The 20,347-nt window shown below is 33.7% G+C and overlaps 1 protein-coding gene across 2 annotated transcripts in view; it reads right to left on the reverse strand.

Moving 5' to 3' along the window:
• Positions 1–20,347, reverse strand: part of LOC148949495 (uncharacterized) — a 216,254-nt gene that overhangs the window by 31,827 nt on the left and 164,080 nt on the right. For both annotated transcript variants that reach the window (XM_089093515.1, XM_089093517.1), the window contains 5 exons: positions 16,815–17,033; positions 14,616–14,714; positions 8,769–8,928; positions 8,014–8,154; positions 2,164–2,336 (listed from right to left, as the gene is read on the reverse strand). In XM_089093515.1, the coding sequence (XP_088949641.1) occupies positions 2,164–2,336; positions 8,014–8,154; positions 8,769–8,928; positions 14,616–14,714; positions 16,815–17,033 (792 nt within the window). The remainder of the gene's footprint in view (positions 1–2,163; positions 2,337–8,013; positions 8,155–8,768; positions 8,929–14,615; positions 14,715–16,814; positions 17,034–20,347) is intronic.

Below are 20,347 nucleotides of genomic sequence, written 5' to 3' on the forward strand. Positions count from 1 at the left end.
GTAAAAACGCGTTTTGAAAAAAAAAAAAAATGTCAAGCGAAGAACCGCCATTTAAAGATCAATTAAAAATAGTAACTATCATTTCCACTAATATTAATTATTAAAAATTTATTGCGAAAACAAACAATGAAAATTTTGAAAAGTAGCCCCACAAAAATGGTGTCGGAACGAAATGAAAACTGCACTATTACAATCTCCATTGGTGATTACATTGTCCAATCAGTTTTTCGCATGGGCAGCAGGGATGAGGCTCATTTTTCTATTCTTTTCTTTTCGCCAGTTGTGGGGGACTGGAACATCATAGAGAGAGTTTAAGGGTTCATTTGAAAGCTAATCTTTATAGCTGCGTACTTTTTGTAAATAACGAAAGATAATAATAAAATAAATGCAATTTTAGATAAAAAACTAAATCATCATACAACACACATATCCTTTGATAAGAAATATAACACACATATCTTTTGAACAGTACTTTAAATAGTGGCTTAGGTAAAAGCGACGACAACGTGCTTCGTTCTTTAATAGGTTTTTGCTATATAGAAAAGCCGAAGTCTTTCTCTTGTGTGTGATATATATAAAGTTATGCAATGGGCAGAAAGTCCATAGAATTGAACTGAATCAACACTATTAACCAGACAGCGATGGCATGTTGGCTAATCCTTCTTATAGAATAGCTAATCCGTTCAGAGTTGGGAAGCACCATCAGAAGGGTTATTCATCAGGGTTCCAAAGGTAGCTCGCATCCTAGTAAGAGATGGACAATAAGATTGAAAATCATACTTTGAATAATAAGAAGTTGTGATCCAGTTTGCAACTTGGATCGGTGGAAGTGTTTTTATTACCCCTTTAAATACCCACATTGTCCTTTTGAAAAACATACTAACTAACTTAGTAACATAGTAAACATAGTAATTGTCTCCTGGAACCACACTTTTTCTTGACCCAACTTCTAAAGCGTGTATCTCTTGTGCTATGTTTCCGTGGAAAACAAATTCAATTTTTATTTTATTTTAGTTTTCAGTTCAGAATCGCTAAGGTTATTATGAAAACTGCAAAAATATTTATGGCGTCCGGGCAATAATATAAATTTTTTAGTTAAAACTAGAAAAATACGACCCTGGGCTCAATCCCAGCTTCCACAGGGCCAACGGGGAAGGGGAACTGTCGGTTAAATAAATTCCCACGAAATTTCTATGGATAACCAATGTGCGATAATGGACCACGAGGAACTACATTATGTTTTTATTTTTACATTACTTGAAAATTATACGTAACAGAGGGATGTTAATAGAGGGACGTATCATAAGGCGTTATGCAAGTTATTTTCCATCATTCGCGACCATTCCGTGTTATGTCTTCCAAGGTTTTATCCCCTTTTCGAAAAGGAATATTTCATCTTTGATGATTCAATACTTTCAGCTTGATAAAATTTTGCTCTTTCTTCCACTTTGGTACCGTGATGGAGAATTGTGCAAAAATGTGGAATCAATCATGTGTATGCAAAGGTTGGTTCAACGAAGAGAGACTATCTGATGTTAATAACTGTCGACTTCCATCATTTCAACATTCTTGACTATGTGCTTTTTCTGAATGGGTTCAGGTGTCCCTTTTTCTGCTTTTAGTTTCTTTTCTGTACTCTTCTATTTACCGAGTTGTATACTGGCTAACAAATAAATAAATAAACACTACAAGTTCATCACAACATTAAGTCGTTTGAGCTACACTCAAACACGAAAACGTCACATCCAATCTACCATGTTTAGAGCTTATTAAATTGTATATCTTGTGAATCCAACAGCAAAATCTACAGAGACTTGGTGTTTTAGTTTCAACGCAGCCAGTCCTAAATTCCTCCCTGCCTTATATATATGGGCTATTTAGTCAAGCTATTATATTCAGACTTTCTGAGTTCTGAGGAGACATCCAAATCATATGAATAACACTTCCTAGACATATTTCTTAAAAACAAGGGAGGAATAAAATGACAACTTTTTCCATTGCTTTCTGAACATTGAAACATGAAATTGGTTAGCAACCACAGCTATCAGCTCCTCAAGAGTTACAGAGTTCTTCTTTGACATACAGGCCTAGAAAACATTTCAAAAATATAACTCAAATACAGAATTTCTATCCCTAAAATTAAAGGAGTTACGAGCTACTTACTCAAAAGAACATTTAGAGTAGTTTTGTGACGGTCTGTCAAAGCCACAGTGGCCTGTTTTGTTTCCATGAAGATTTTGCTTATAACAAATCGGTTCTGAACTTTTCCCAGTGTTCCCCCACAATAGCTGACACTGATCCGTCCGCGTGCTACATTTTCCTTGATAACAATATGCCTAAAGGAAGAGAAAATAAATCCACTGGATTAAAAAAAGAGCTTTCATATTTCGTTAGTATATTATTTTGTTAATATCCAAAAAGTAGGTAAGTAAGACGATTTAGCGTCTTAAGCTGCCCCACGGTTGAATCCGTCAACAGCTTTTTTTTTCTTTTTTTTTCATAAAAAATAGCGATCCATAATTACTTCAACTTTTCCGATGACTGTATAATTTAAAAGTTTATACGGTGATGGTAAATTATTTATATTTAGCAACTTAGGACTAGCACTCAGGTCTTTCAATTTAGCAACTCGTGTCATTTTTTAGTCTTATTACGTACGCTCGCAATCCCTTCACTGAAATCGGCTTCATGAACTGTCTGATTGGCAAACAGCAAATATTCAGTTTATTCAACAAGTATATCCGTGACAAGCAAATGAGTAGTCCTTTAATGGACGCTCTCATATCCATTACAACTACTGCTCATACTAGCTTATTGATGTAAGTTGCACTGACTTTTGCCTCATTTTCGAAGGTCAAAAGCAATAAACGTTAACAGTCTTCAAAGTTCATAATGACACATGCAATTTAACAACGTCAAAAATACACAAAAAATAGAAAGAAATTGTCCAAAATTACACGGAAAGCCAAAACATGTGCTAACTGAACATACTTGAGAACACAGATTTTGACAAAAAAAAAACAGAAATTTATTGACAAAACTTAGGCTATTTAACGACCGGGATGGTCTTGTTTTTTTTATTAACGAATTCAAAACAAGATTCCAAACACAGGTTCACATTACGTCACATTACACAAGACGCCACGTCACATTACGTCGTGTGACGTCAGATTACGTCACATGGGACAGGTTCACATTACGTCAATAACTTTAAACATCTTTCTCGCCTATTTGCTTAGAATCATATAGATGCAAAAGCAAGAAGGGTTCTAATAGCTTAAAAACTTTTCTGCAGCTGAAAACGTTTTCATTGAATACTGATATTCATCAAAAATTTTCGCCGTAAATATTAAAGATTCGAACTTCATCATTCCTAAATCAATTAACTGTTCTTTTAAAAAAAAAAACCTGTCAAACGGAGTATCTTTTTAATTAAAACGTGCTGATTAATCATTCATCAATTAAGTGTTTGTCAACTAAAAGCAAAGTAAAGAAGCTTTTATGTGAGGTCTGCAATTTTGTCTAGTTTTTACAAAAAAAAATAGCAGGCTTTTTTTGTTTGTTTTTTACTGGTATTTGCGGGTACCCTGAAATCAGTTAAAATTTCTTTTTGATACGTCAGATTTCCAAAGTATACAACATTGTAACAAAATAATACAGTCGACTCTCGATAATTTGAATCTCTCAATAATTAGAATTTCTCAGTCCCTTGAAAAACACTTGATAAATTGAAAAAGAAACACCTCAATAATTTGAATTTATAACAAAGACATCTTGGTTGGAAATACTCTATAAAAATATATAAATTCTGTTGGATAGCATTGATAAAAGTGAATGTGAAAACAACAGTTTTGACCTCTAAAATTATGACTGATAAGGCCTGGAAAAATATCCGTTCTGCCACCCTACATGACTGCTTAAAAAAAAAGTGGGTTTGCTATGAAAACAGAAAACTTCGCAAGGTTACTAGAGCCACGAGATTTGTCAGTATTGATTCCTCTAGACATAGAAAGGTTATTTCTAACTGAAGTGTGATTAGTTTATATTTGAGGATTTTGTCTCGTCGACAATAAAATTCCTGTCCATGGTGCTTTAACCAATGCCCAATTGTAGACTTTTCAAGATTAGGAGGAGCATAAAAAAGAAGAAACACTTACTCCAATTATTCACTATTGAAAATGAATTGTTCAATTTACAATGGGAGTTGCTTCATAAAAAAAAAAAAAAAAAAAAAAAACTATGCAACATATTTCTTTCGCTCGTATGGTTTTTAACATGCTCCATACACATAAATAGTAAAGAAGTTAAATAAAGGAGTTTAAATGTGTATGGGTTTACATATACGTGTTGTGTATTTTCAATAAATCATTTGTTTATTTGAAATTCTTCCTTGTTCCTTCTTGATTATTTGAACCCTTGTTATTTTGAACATCTCGGTAATTTGAATTTTATTTTGGTCCATTGAGTTTTAAATTATCGAGAGTCAACTGTAAACACTCAACACATAGCTTTGACAACGACCTCGTAATTGCTCATTATAACAAGGATAAGAGTTAACTCCAACATGAGAAAAAGCAAACAAATAAATAAAAGAACAAAACAACAGATTAGAAAAAGAATGTCTGGCAAGAAAAAAAGGAAGGTAACACCGACATGAGCAAAAAAGAACAACAACAAGAACCGAAAGAAAATAATAAAGAATATACTTATGCTCCATTATCAAAACTCAATAAATAATGTTTAATATTTTATTTCTTAAGTGGTTATAGTTAAATGAATCGGCTGGAATTTTGCATTTCAATGTTCAGGGTTCAGTTTTCCACCTAAATACGAAAAAACTTGAAATTTCAAATCTCGCCATAGAGCAGAAAATACAAATGTCTTTTTCAATTTTTTTTTTCAACTTCCAAGAAAAAAGTCAGTCAATTCTGCGGTCATGTGTAAGGTGTTTCCTACGGTCAACGTACTTTGGTATTATAAAAACACACTTTTGCAATATAATTCAATGCATTTTACAAGGTACGACATACCTCCCCCCGCCCCCGCCCCCCTCCACGGAATAAATACTATAGGATCTTGTTACCTCATTTAGGCCAGCAAAAATCGGTTTCCGGTTTTTGAAAAAAAAAAAGCAATCCGGGTTTTTATTTTAGCCAAATATTTAAGAAATCACTTGTCTGTGGCCTCAGTTCTTCCGCTGAGTTAAGTAAAATGGGAAAGTTCGGCAAATCAGAGACCTGAGAGGAAAAAACTAAGACCCACGATTAGATATAGGGAGCGCGGCTATTATATCAAAGCTAAAAAATTCCCGCAGGTAGTACTTATAACCGCTACTATAGCCTCCTATATATAGCCATTACTTTAGCCACTAGCACCGTCTAATAAAAAAAAAAAAAAAACAGGTTTTGAGCCAGATGATTCTTATATGGTTATCAGCTTTAATCAATCGATTAGTGACGTCTGAAACAATAATAGGCGTCTCCTTTTGCATGTGTCTTAGTGCGAAAAACGACATTCAGCTATTAATTTTTGTCACGTAACCTTGTAACTTCGCACAGATTTGCTCTTGATTTTGGATGACAGCAAAAAAGTTGAACACTATCCTTCTTATTTGATTACCCATATGAATATGCAATAAGTCAATTTTCGCATTGTAACCACTGCCCACAAAATAGGAACCATCAACAAATGATCCGTTTTTATAAAAACCACGCCATCTGTCCATGTGTCCACCAGCCCTAGGTGCCAACTTTCAGGGAGCTTTAGGCGGCGGTCGGAATAACCCCCCTCCCTATAAGAAAGAACAAAAAACATGCGATAGAGGGGCTAGATCCACTAAAAAAAAAGGCCTGAAGTTCTGGAAAATGAGTAAATTTCATTCCCCTCCCCAGAAATGAAGAAAAATTAGCACCTTTGAAAGAGACCAATTTACTATTTCTGTTTTAGGCATCATTAATAATGACTATATGCCTAGAAAATTAATGTTTAATCATACGCAATATTTAGCCATCATATTATAATATTCAATGGGAAAATTTCGATTTCTTTGTTTACTATTTTGAACACAACTTGGGTATTGAATTTATCATAAGTAGATCGGTATGACATTATTTCCCGAGCTTTTATTCAACATCTTACAATATTTTTGTATGGTATGATTTCTTTATTTTCTTAGCGGCAAATACCAGAATTAGAAAAAGGTTAGACAAACAAATAATGAATAAGCTAGGTTAATTTAAACATAGGTAACTTATCCGCGAATTTATTAATATTATCATACAATTTTTTTCATTTTTATAATTTTAGCATTACAGCTTTTCTTTGATATCACCTCGGCAGTTATTACTACTACTAACAACAACTACCCGCAGCACCAAACCGCCTGAGGCTCGTAACCTTTGATGGGTGAGACTAAACCTAATGAAATTTATATATTTGGAATCAGCATAAAAATCCAGTTCTTTTGATATATCTATTGGTATCAAAATCCGTTTTTTAGAGTTTTGGTTACTATTGAGCCGAGTCGCTCCTTACTTACAGTTCGTTTCCACGAACTGTTTGATAAAATAATAAACACAATTTTAGAATAAAATAAACATTTAGTTATATACAAAACGAATAAATCTAATAAAATTAAATGTTAGATATAATCTAAAGATATAACTAAAGAGATATAATAAATTATATATAAGATTAGAGTGTCCCATTATATATTAGATAGACATTATAAAATAGAAAAGAATAGATATTGTATCTTCAGAATATAGAAAGAATGGTAATGAAAAAATATTGAAATGCACAATGCATTATTTTTTTTTATTTTTTCGTCTTCTTCTCCATACCCGGGCACTTCGTATCGAAGGAGTTGTCGTAGAAACTTCGAAAAGGGTTCATTTGATTGGAAATTCAAAGGGCTAGTGTCGTTTTTAATAGTCGAAAGTGATTGGATGGCAACAAGCCACAAGCCCCCCCCCAGGCCCATCATTCCCCCAAACACATCCAATCAAAATTTTGAGATAGGCATTTTGTTCAGCGCAGTTGATTTCCAAATAGAAACTATCTTTTTGAGGAGGACACTCCCCCACAACCCTTGGGGCAAGGGTTTTAAGTTAGACCCTGGGGGCATATAAGGTTTTTATAGGAGGCGTTGTCGTAGAAACTTCAAAAAAAGCTCATTCGATTGGAAATTCAAAGGGCTAGTGCCCTTTTTAATAGTCGAAAGGGATCGGAGGGCAACCTCCTATTCTTGCAAAAGCATGCACTCTTCTGAATTCTATCGGTTGTTATAAGTTATGACCATATTATCTGTTCCGCTAAAAATGTAACTCTCAAAAAATTCCAACATAATTCAGGCCCGTACGAACATATTTTATATTCGGGAGCGGGGATGGTTCTTGTGCACTTTATGGTACCCACCGCTATTTATTTTACAAGGAACTACTAATGGATACCCGTTAAACGCGTTTTTAAATAGAGAAATGGAATGTAAGGCGTGGTTTTCATTGAGTTTACAATATTTAAATTGTTGTTTTTTGGGGTTTAGGGGGGGGGGGGAGGTACCTAGGTTAGGTTATGTATTAAATATATGTTATGCGGAGACACAGCTACGCACGCTTCTCCTCTATCCCAATCTATTCAAAGCCTCTCTCTTTAAACCCTCACAGGAAGTTCCCATTTCCTTTAAATCTTTCTTTATGACATCCTCCCACCCCAACCGCGGACGACCTGCTTTCTGTTTAACCCTAGACGGTTGGCCGAAAATGACAATCTTTGCATTCCTTTTGTTTTCATATGATCATTAACTCAGATAATCCTTGTACAAGCCCCTTCTCAGGTCTATTAAACATAAAAATTTTTCACTAACATTGATAGCTGCGCTCCTAACTTTCTTCCGTAAGACCCCATCAGCAGCTTCACAAACTGTTTTCCTAAAATTATTCCATCCATCTTCCACATTGTCAAATTTTAAACCTTCGGCAGTTAGTTCTTAGATAATCCTACAAGCTTACTTACTTTATCTTGGGCACATCCAGTTCCATCCTGTTTAAAGACATCAGAAGGACAAAACTCACTTGAACCAGTACAGTACTCTGGTAGATCGCAGACACTTCGAGAAGCACGACATTCAGTTCCAGGAGCTTTCGGCTGACACATCTGCAAAACAGGAGTTAGTACTCTTTTTGGCCAATTCAACCACATAGCAGATCATTCATTTTCCGGAGTATTAAAAGCTTACAAACGATGGAGAAGGGTCCCTTAAAAAGATTTTGACGGCTTAGTCACTAGGAAGTATTTGAGGCCTTCCCTCCTAAAAAGTATTTTGTTAGGGACAGAGATTTGGATATTGCACATTAAGGTCTAATATTAGTTCAAAATACTTTAGTATTACTAATTTATAGCTGGAAAGAGTCAATGCTTAAAAAAAAAAAAAAATCAGAAAATACATTTTTTTAGCATCAGGTCACTGAATATGGAAAAAAAACCTCTGATGGAACTTTACTCATTGTGCAGAGAAAAACAAGTTCGAAGTCCATGTGACTTATGTCTTTTCTTTTTTGTAGACAGACAAAACAGGCAATATCTCAGGAGGCAAAAAAAAAAAAAAAAAAAAAAAAAAAAAAAAAAAAAAAAAAAAAAAAAAAGTTGACAGCTGAACTATTTATTTGATGTTACAGAGTAATTCCGATTCCTAGGGCGCCAATTTAGGATTAAACTGGTAGCAGAATTGTATGTATACCATGAGAGCACAGAGAAACTATGGCACCTACCCTCATATCACAGCACGGTCCAGTTCCACAAGTTGCGTTTGGATAAAGTTTACAAGTAGCGGCGTTGCAACATGGATTTTTGCAATTTTCTAGCAGTCCACAATCGCATTCCTCACCTGGCTCAACAAACATATTTCCACAGACAGAACCTTCAACTAAACTGAAACAAATAAAAGAATTAATTTAAAAAGATGAGATTAAAAAAAGAAGCAGTGTAAATTCAAAAATTAGAAGGGTAACATAAACATAGTTAAATAAAATGACATATTTGTAAAGGAAGAAATTATGCTCAGATGCTTCTGAGCGTGCAACTAGTCAGAAATAGAAACACCTCATGCCCCAAAACTTTTTCCAGTCTGTTAAATTCTTCAAGGCAATGAACAGTAAGTAATGAGCGATGGATAGAAGTAGGTGCAGAGCGATTCGCATAAAGAATTCTTGTTACTTGTTATCAAAACATTTATATTTGTAATCTAAGAGCAGACTTGGGCATGTTTCATAACAAAATGTAGGCCAACATTTAAGCCCGGGTGATCCCGGAACAATTTTCCATCGTCATATTTTGCACATAAATTTTCATACAAAACAGATTACGGGAGTTCAACAGGGATATTGAGCAGAGAGAATATTTGGTCGAAATGAAACACACATTGCTGAGAAATATAAACGGCATACAAAAAGAAATGTTAAACTATTTCAAATAACAAATATACTAGCATTAAGCAAGAGTTTGTTATGCATTAATAAGAAAATTGTTAAAATCTGACAAATATAAGTGCTTCCGTTTTATCCTGAGCTCAGCAAAAGGCTTAATGCTGTCTGGAATTTCGACAGAATTTCTAAGCAACTTGCCCAGAAAATCGAATGGATCACAAATTTGTTCCCAGAACGTCACACAAGGGGACAGGAGCAGGTTTTTTGTTTTTACCCCGATATTTCCAAAAAAAGCAAACATAAAAAGGCTCAAACGTATTAGCACGAGTTTGTTTTAAGAGATAGGAGGTGTGCGAAGCAAAAAATAATAATTTTAGGAACAAGATACAGAGGTACATAGAAAATCCTACGGTCTTAAAATTTCTGCTAGATGTCACTTGTCCACCAAGACTGACAAAGCAAACAATCCTTAGATGAAAACTCGAACAAAATCGCCAAAACTCGGAGCACTCAAGTTACGTCTCATATTTTTTTTTTTTTTCATATCCACTAATTTGATTTTCAGCTTCTCGAAAAACATACAATGGACAACTCAAAATGTTCCTTTTGAGTGACTAATTTAAAAAAATATTTCCACGAGACAAGTTTTTCAAAGATAAGTAAAGAGCTCCATTAAGCCTAGAATGAGCAAAAACAAGGTCAAATAATCTTCCAAGCATAAAACTACCACAAATGACTCAATAAATAAATGAAACTCAAGACAAACAGAAATTACAATGAATAACCGAGTCAAACTCAAAACGAGCAAAAATTAACATGAGTAGGGCTGATAACCCCTGTGCCTTTCAAGACCAGAATACAATTTGCGCTTTACTGAAAAAAAAAAACAAATGACCGTGGTTAAATTGACATATACTGACAATTCTTCGTTAAGGTTTTGATAATTTTTAATTTATGAAAGTAAGTAAGGTGAACACCTTTCAAACGTATTTTGTTTTAAGTAATGCGTAAATTGTGTTCTGGTCTTGAGACGGGTGGGGGGGGGCTGTTGCCCTCCTATCACCTTTGACTAATAAAAAGGGCACTAGCCTTTCAATTTTCAATCGAATGAGCCTTTTTCGAAGTTTCTACGATAACAAATGGCCATCTCAAAATTTCTATCGGATGTATTTTGGGAAAATACAATGTTTGGGGGGGGGGGTATCCACCTTCCGATCCCTCTGAATCTCAAAAAGGGCACTAAAACTTCTGATTAGCAATCCAATCCGAAGTTTATACGATCACCCTTTCTATATAAAGTTTACATACTCCCAGGGCATAACTTACAACCCTTGCCCTGAGGGCTGTGGGGGGGGGGGTCGTAATCCTCAAATACACAATTTCAGGACCTTTCAAATCCGTTGAACAGAATGGCTATCTCAAAATTTTGATTGGCTGTGTTTAGGGACATGGTGGGCTTGGGAACAAAAAAAAAAAAAAGTATTTACGAGTATGACCAATATCATAGGCATTGTATCGTGGGCGTTGTTAGTTGCCCTCTGATCTCTTGACTGAATGACTGAATGACTGACAGATGACTGAATTGTATTGGGAGTTTTTCTAGATGAAAGGATGTTTTACAAAGCTATCATCAAAGCCGTGTCATTATTTGAAGTCAAACATTTATATCAGCTCCCTTTGAAACTGGTAGTTAACAAATGTCAAAACTGCCATTCCTAGCAGTTACATGTAAGACTAGCAACTTGGGTGGCATTTGCATTTCTCTAAATAATACCTGTTCATATATAATTCATCCATATTTAAAAGGTAATGCATTGTTCTATTCTCCGAACCTAAGGCTTCTATAGTCACAGTACGCCGTTTGCTGTCATATATAAAGGATTGATATAGTTCGTCATAAATGGGGACTATGTAGGTTTCATCAGATATAGCTGAAACCAAGTAATTATATTAAAAGTCTATATCAGTACCTGTTATCCTTATGCTTATGTGATTATTTATTTGGATTTCTGGCCTTTAATAAGTTTGAATTATTATAGGACTTAATTTCTGCTCGTCTTAAGTTTTGATGTGGCTCTTAACTTTTCTTTGAAAACCTTCTTTTTGGTGAGTGTGTTTTTATTAATTGAAAAAAAATGATCCAAAAAAGGAGTGGGATCAACTTGAAGGTTCTACCATAAAATTAAAAAATATCTAAGAATCCTTGAGCTGAAGTTTCAAGCCCTTATTTACAGAAATAGGAAATTTCGAATTTTCCAGAGAAGAATGGGTGCAAATGCCTGCTATTTGTTTTTGATATTTCAATGAGTGATTGTGTCGAATCAGTAGCCACAGAGAGGGCTAACTCAAGCAAAAACTTAAACCAACAGGAGAAGTCACGCCACAAGAAAGTGCTGATTTCTACTTTTTTGGCACCAAAAAAACAGTTTTGATTCGAAAAAGGTCAAAATATTCTCGAGCCAAAACCCTGAAACAACCAATCGGTTTATATGTATCGAAACACTTAAATAGCCTCGAGGTGTCAGAGACTTTACAGCCACGCGGTGGCACAATCTTTCTTATATATATATATATATATATATATATATATATATATATATATATATATATATATATATATATATATATATATATATATATATATATATATATATATATATATATATATATATATATATATATATATATATATATATATATATATATATATATATATATATATATATATATATATATATATATATATTTATTTATTTGAAAACCCATCATACAAAAGCGACAAGGCGGAGATTTAAGAGAAAACAAAATAGTAAAATAACAAAGACAGCAATTAGACACTTTGCAAAATACAAGACAAGCAAATATACGAAAGAAACCAGAATAAAAAGAAAAAGACTTCTAAGCGAAAGAGTATAAACTCACACATTTACTATCTAATGTGCCCACTATCTTACCGCTGCAAGGTATGGCTCCAGTCGCGTGACAAATTAACCGTTAAAATTCACTATACTTATTAATATGGCAATACATGAATCAATTATACTATAACCAATAAACGCAAACGATTTTCGGGTCCAAGGTTAAAGCCGAAGGCGATAAGTTAAGGAACAATAACAGCACCATCAATTTATATAATATATGTGCTAAAAAGAAAAAAAAATCTTCAACATGGCGCAACCTACTATATATGCTGCAGAACAGAAACGTTAAACAATTACACAAGAAATAAATTATTATTATAATTAATTGAAAATGATCCATCACAATTAAAAACACAACACGACGGACCATAGGAGAAAAAGGCAATATATCAATGATTAAGAATATGGGACCAATCATTTAAATTCTTATCAATTTTTCTATTATGCTTCGCTATCCGTCTAGTGATGGCAACCTCTGGGTCAACAACCTTGAATTTCGCAATAGTGAGCGAATTTCTATACCACGGAGGCAGATGAAGCAAATATTTGGCAAAACGAAAGAACATGGATCGAACTTTACTCTTGTCAGTTTTAGTTAGGAGTTTCCAGAAGGGTGCGTCGTAGAGGATATGGGGAAGGGTAACAGCATTATATAGACTTCCTAGAAGATGTCGGTTGAAACGAAGTTTACAAGATACAATGGAAGCGTAAACTGCTGAGATTCTACGTCTGAATTTTTCAAAAAGAAGTTTTCGGGTGAGTCGGATAGAAGAAGCAATGGACAGACCTAAATACATAAGGTGATCCATAGGTTGAACAGAACTGGATCCAAGCGTGATGGAAGGGGCAGAGGAATTTGTTTTCCAGTTAAACAGGAAAATATCAGATTTGGAAGAGTTGAATTCAAGCCCAATTTTCTGATATTCCGCCTCAAGGATTCCAAAAATACGTTGAAGAGTTCCACTAAGGTTTAGGATGTCGTGAGCATAGCATTTAAAGGAAAGGTTTACAGAAGACAAAATCAGTAAAGGAGGGCACAAATCTTGTGCTTCCAGAACATAGTTATTAAAGAGGTCGGGAGAGGTGACAGCTTCTTGACTGGGATAAGTTGTCTACGCGGAATCAGAGGCATCCCTTTATCAGGGGATAGTTTCAGGCGGAAATGAAGTCTTGAATATAAATCCCGAAGAGAACGAATAATCTCCAGATTCAATCCACGTTTACCAGCTTTCAGAAGCATCGCTGCGTGGATAAGAGAGTCGAATGCACGTCTTTATACATATATATATATATATATATATATATATATATATATATATATATATATATATATATATATATATATATATATATATATATATATATATATATATATATATATATATATATATATATATATATATATATATATATATATATATATATATATATATATATATATATATACTCTCTCTCTCTCTCTATATCTATATACTCACTCACTCACTCACTCACTCATATATCTATATATATATATATATATATATATATATATACTCTCTCTCACTCATATATATACTATATATATATATATATATATATATATATATATATATATATATATATATATATATATATATATATATATATATATATATATATATATATATATATATATATATATATATATATATATATATATATATATATATATATATATACGTGGACCATGCATGGTCTGCATGCAAAAATTTTTCGAAAGTTAACACAAAATGGACGGTAGTAAGGACTGTTTACACAGTAATACCAAAAGTAATACACCATTGAATAGTTTCGGAACAATACTATACAGTGTTTGCTTTAAAGAGTGAATTTTTCAGTTAATAAGTTTAAAAACCATTTGGTTAAACGGCAATTATCACCTCACACTTCAATTACCAAATGATCATATTTATTGCATTCTAAACTGCTTTCACGAAAATAATTATTTCAATATTCGGTCAACATTAGTGCAAATAGCGGAGGGTTGAAGGGGGCAAGAACCCTCGTGCAATCGACAAATTTCTCTACTTTAATGTAAAATAAAAAAATATTTTCCATTTATTTAATATTTTACAAAACATAACTAACAATGAGACCGTCAAATGACCATGCACTGGAACTCTTTTTGAGATGACTGAGGAATATTTTCCTAATTTTAAAGCCCAAAAAAAAAAAAAAAAAAATGAAAATGCAATGATTTTGAATTTTTACGGAAAAATCAGTACTAAGTGAGATCCATACGGAAACATACCTTTTTGGCTTATTGTGAAGGCAATAATCCATCCCATGTTCGAATGCGTGACTAATACTATCCTTACTGCAGGAGCTCCACTTTGTGGGGCTATTGGAGCTGAAAATAGAAGCAAAGATGAAGGCAGAAATTAATAGAGAAAATTAGACAGGACGCTTTAATTTTGACCCATCATATTGAAAACTTTTCTAGATCATGGTATTGGCGCTGGAGTTCAACCTCAAGGGGAACTCAACAGAATCCAAGCTTCACTATGGATGTGTAATCATTGGATAAGAATTAAATATTTTTCACAACCATTCATTTCAAAATGTGAAATACCTGAATATAGGAATAAATTAGAAAAGAGAAGAATTTGAACCAAATTTACCTCTGCCTTACTAAATAGTTATCCTTCGACAGTGTTTCTGTAACAAAAATGTCAATACTTATTAGAAAAACCAACATTATTCTTTTAACAACACTGGATTGGAAATTTCTCAAGATGTTTTGCTATGGAAAACTTTAAACGTTTACACTGAGAGGAAATTTGAAGGAATAACTGAAGCTGGATCTATGTCCAAATATTCAGTTTTCAAGTTCACTTTGCTTTTCCTTTGTTTGCGATTCTTCTGCATCCAAAACACGTTTTTCAACAAATTTCCTGTATTTCTTTTTCTCCTAGGAAAAATGTCTTTCTCGCGTTACACTTTTCCACAGAAACACAATCTATAAGAATGTAGAGAATCTGTGTAAAGCGTAATTGCATTTCAGGCTCTCCCAACGGCAAAATTTGTAATGATTTTGTCTCATTAGCTCTATTCTGTTATTCAAACTTATTGTTGGTACGTTCATATTCTATAAAATTTTTGACTGAATGCATTACAAGCAGCTAAATAAAATAATCTTCAAGCTTATGTGTCGCGTTCCTCTTTTTGACTGCTGATCAAAATCATGAAAAAGCTACCTTCTTAAGCAATCCTTTATTACAGTCCGCGTGCCAGTTGAGACACTGTTCACAATGGTGCTTTATTCATACTATCTTCATAACTTTACCACCTGTGTCTTCACTTCGTTCTGCCGCTAAGGCGGAAACAGCTTCAAAGTTCCCGCTTTTTTTCTTTATTTGACAAATACATTCTTGGTTTTCTTGAAAAACATTTGTGCAAAGCTCTGGACGTCCCTTTCTTGGCATACAATCAACAAACAAAACGACCATCTTTCTACCCGACCCAGAAGCGTACTTAGGAAACGGGACACAAAACCATAGACAAATTGTGCGAACCCAAGCCCTTTATCTTCTACGTCCGAACAAATCGTCTGAGTCAAACGTGGTAAAATTTTTAGAAAAAACGGTTGTCAGTATTCTGTTGCATTGTTCCAACCAGTATCTGAGTCTGAAAGACGACTATGCAAAATTATGTGTAGCTTTCAAACGCACGCAATTTGGTTCTTTTTTTTCTTTTTCTTTTTTTTTTAACGTACAAGCTACTTTATGAGTCTTGATCACTCACACAGATAGCTACAGTTTCGGTTCGAGGATGTTTGGGTTTGTTGCTAATGCAACATTTTCACTAAGTCAGAAAATACAATTGGACTTTTTCCCTCATCCATGATTTTAACGTGATTTAACGAACACCCTTTTTATTACAATTTTTTGTCATAATTTGGGTCTTCCAAAAACCAAATTTTAATTGTTGAGTGCATTTTACAAATCCAACAGAACTCCAAAAACAATCTGATTAGATTTTTTCCGCGCAAAAACCTTTATAGCTCAACTATAAGTTGAGCTATCTAACTCGATGTTCCTTTATTTTACTTTTGTATGTTTTTTTTTCTTTTTGGTGAAACGATAAAGCCTTTACAAACAAAATATATTAATGGTTATTAATCAAGCAAAGGTACGCTCTCACTTACGTAAATGTTTGCAGCAGCATCAGGAATGAAGCCAGTTTTTCCCCCTTTCGGACTTTTCTTCGACTATTAAAATGGTTTATCTCTTTATTTTACTTACGACATGTATTTTCTACAAAATATCTTTTTTATTATAATTTTTCGGTCGGATCTTGAGACTAACATTCTCATAAAACAAAAAAAAATTCATCAAAGAATCTTCACAGAACATAAATATAAATTCCCTGAGAGAGAGATCATGTAGCTCGTAGGGCAGAGGGCTAACATATGTGAGAAAATAAATAAATGATAGCCCGTAGCACAAACCTTGACGAAGCAGCCATGATGCATCTATCATCTTCACAGACACACTGCGTTTCATTGTCATGCTCCATTCCAAAATTGTGACCTAATTCATGAGCCACAGTCGTTGCCACAAGACCAACAATAGGACTATGGTCCATACTAACTCCACCAGAAAATTCATAGGTACAAATCGGTTCCTTAAGGGCTTTGCCCACTACTCCTCCTTGGAACGTAATACCCCTAAAACAAAAAGTTTCTAAAGTGCTGAAAAGGTGGTTTTAATAACTACACATCTTTTAGGATACAAATGATTCAGAAGGAATTAAATGAATGCATTCAGCGAACTCCAAAATTGAGGAGCTCCAGCAGTAATATTCGCCTTTTACTCATCATTAGTTTTTAAACAGCTTTACAATTAAACACAATTATGGTTTTACACTTTGTTTTTTTCACATGATTTCAGTTTTGCACAACAAAAAAAGAAGGTTCATGTTCATTCATTGCTAAGCTAAAGAAATTCAACGTCGTTTTTTTTACGCTAAAAAAAACCCTTAGCAAGTCATATCCCTGTCATGTTATTTTGTCAGCTTCATTTTCTGTAGATTTGCTTACTGTAAGTTAGAGTTTAGCCTTCGAAAAATTTTAAATTTTACTAAGGTATCTTCAATGTTGGATTTCAGTTCATTTTTAGGATTACTTTCTTAGTTGGTTTTTGGTTTTAAATTTATATTTTTACATTACATTCATACCTGTTTTTTTTTCTAGAAACTATTGCGAGAGTAAGACATGGATGGTACAGAAAAACAACCATCTTTGGAAAAGGGTTGAAAAAAAAAGAATAGAAATTGCCCACGATTCCAGCTCCAACTGTGGTATATGGCTCAGATATCAAAAATGGTGTAACGGGTAAAAGAAAGAAAAGAAGATAAATACAAGCATAAAATTCCAAGAACTAGCAATGGATCCTAGAGTAAAATCGTTACACATAACACACAAACTGAAAGAAAAAAGGGTTACTTAGTAGGAATATTAAATTTTATCAATTAAAACACTTCGGCTTACGTCAGTTTTAATTTTTCTAACCATTAACTTCCAATTTAGATTTCACTTTTACTTTCAGAATAAATAAATAGTTTGGGGGTTTCATTAGTACAATCGGCTGGTACTCTATTGTCTCTTGCTTCTAATAGCTACTTCCTTTCGGCTGAAATTACATCAGGCATTATTTGTGTGCCCAAATTTTGGAGCTCAGGGAGGAACTGCACGTCGCCTTCGTCTTTTGCACACTTCATATATAAAAGATTTCAGATTTTCTTAAAAAAAAAAATTAAAGAGCAATTCATTGGCTATGCACATGCATAATTCGTTTTTTTTTCAGGGATATGTTGATAGACAAGGATAGATGATTTCTACTGTACTTTACACATCATTTCCAAGAAATTTTTACGAATAATAAAAAATAGAGGTAAATTCTTTTTGCTGCTCATGTCTTTTTCACGTAATTCCGAAGATTTTCTTTGGTTATAGTATTTGACAGAACTACAAGGATAGATGATTTCTACTGTACTTTACACATCATTTCCAAGAAATTTTTACGAATAATAAAAAATAGAGGTAAATTCTTTTTGCTGCTCATGTCTTTTCCACGTAATTCCGAAGATTTTCTTTGGTTATAGTATTTGACAGAACTTAAAAAACTAACTTGGTAGAGCCAGCAGCTTAAATTTCCTCAACATTTCTGCAAACAAGGGGTGCAACCGAGGACCTCAGCATCGAGAGTTGAGTATGACCGTGGACAAGGTCCAAAAAATAAACTTTGAAGACATAGGCTTTTGAGGTTTAACAGGACAGGAATGCATTCTTTTTAATGAAGTTATGTGGATTAGCTTGGTTAGCATATTGCACTGTTGCTATGTAAGGGATTTAGAGAATTTGGTGAGAAATCTCAGCCAACGCATGATCTAAAACTTAGCTCATTAAAGGTCTGAAAATAATTGAATTTATCTATGCAGGGTATCAGTACCCTGATATTAAAAAAAATGGATTCGGCAAAATTTAATATTGGTCTCTTCATATTGCGTTTTTATGTTCGATCTTTCTTTTCTAATGGATTATAGAAACATCGCCTATCAATAAGTCCGAGTTTCCAAAGCACAAGTTGTCGCATGAGAAGGACTTTGCATCCTCGCCATTTCTCAGCCAATGTAATCGACTTACAGAAACTACTGCCTTTGTTTTTTGAATCAAAAACAAAATTTAAATTATTTTAATTATCCATCTAAAAGGTTGAGTAGTTGAACTTTCCAAAAACCAATTTGACCAAGTCCATCACAGTAAATAAATTATAGGCAGTATTATCTTTCCCTATCCCACCCCTTATAAAACCCGGACCATGGTGCGAGTGCTCCAGAGAACGTAGAAACATAAGCGACATTAGATCTTTTCACGGGTAGACAAGAAAGATTTCTCTTGAACGCGAAACTTGGCTTCAACGTTGGAATACTAATTTTGAAGACACTAATCTTAAATTAATTTATTCCAATTCATATATGAAAATCGGTAATTAGTAGTGCAATGTTATTATTAGATGTTTTTAGGAATTAAAAGTAGGTTTCGAAGTCTCAAGTTGTCTTTAAAGGCATTTTGAGAAATTTTCTGCCTAAATACGTGTTCCAGGGTAATTGGACCGCTGATGTCAGATCAAATGAAAGGAGCTGTTTGTACGCGCATATGCAAGAATAAGTGGGAGGAGCTAATTATTCGCACCGAGAATGAAGAGCCAGAAATTATCTGCGGTAAACTTACTGCTTACTGCTATATCTTTATACTGTGAAGTCCATAAACAACAGTAACCAAATTTTAATCGGAGAAAATTAAAACGGATTTGTTTTTTTTTGGGGGGGGGGCTTTTGCAAGTTAGAGTGGACTTCGTCAAATTGGCTTAAAAAAAACTATTTAGAACTCAATGATGAGATTTTTGTTTCCCTATTTTTATTGTATCAATTCTCTAGGCCCAATGAAATATAGCCATAAGTGTACAAGTTGCTTTGACACTACATATTTTAAAAAAAAAGTAAAAAATAGATTTGATCAGATTGGCTTCTGGAAGGCTCAATTAATAACCAATCCAAATAACTCTTATTGTAAAAACTGTTATAAAATCTTGCATTTTTTTTTCAAAACCAGCCATTTTTCCTACAATAAGTCAACTTCAGCTTAGGTTCACCCGAAGTTCCTGTAAAATCTTTTCAAAAAGCAATCGCAAAAACACGGTCCCTTATATTAATGATTTTCTTGATAAGCGATATCTCCTATTTTGTTTGCACTGACTCTTTTTTACTCAGCCTTATTTGCCCTGAGGGTTTTATATTGCTTGTCTGTCATTTACTTTTTCTTAGTTCGGACGTTATTATTTTCTCTCGTTTTAATTTTTTATTATTTTTGATTCTGAGGTATAATCCATTTGTGACTTATCTTTGGTGCTTAAAAGGATTTTGAATTTTGATGCGAAAAGAATTTGGTCTTTGAGCCTATGAAAGTCCTTTTTTACATCA

The sequence above is a fragment of the Artemia sp. Qi Xiang Cuo genome, chromosome 8 (assembly GCF_049724085.1).
Source record: "Artemia sp. Qi Xiang Cuo chromosome 8, ASM4972408v1, whole genome shotgun sequence".
Classification (NCBI taxonomy): Eukaryota; Metazoa; Arthropoda; class Branchiopoda; order Anostraca; family Artemiidae; genus Artemia; species Artemia sp. Qi Xiang Cuo.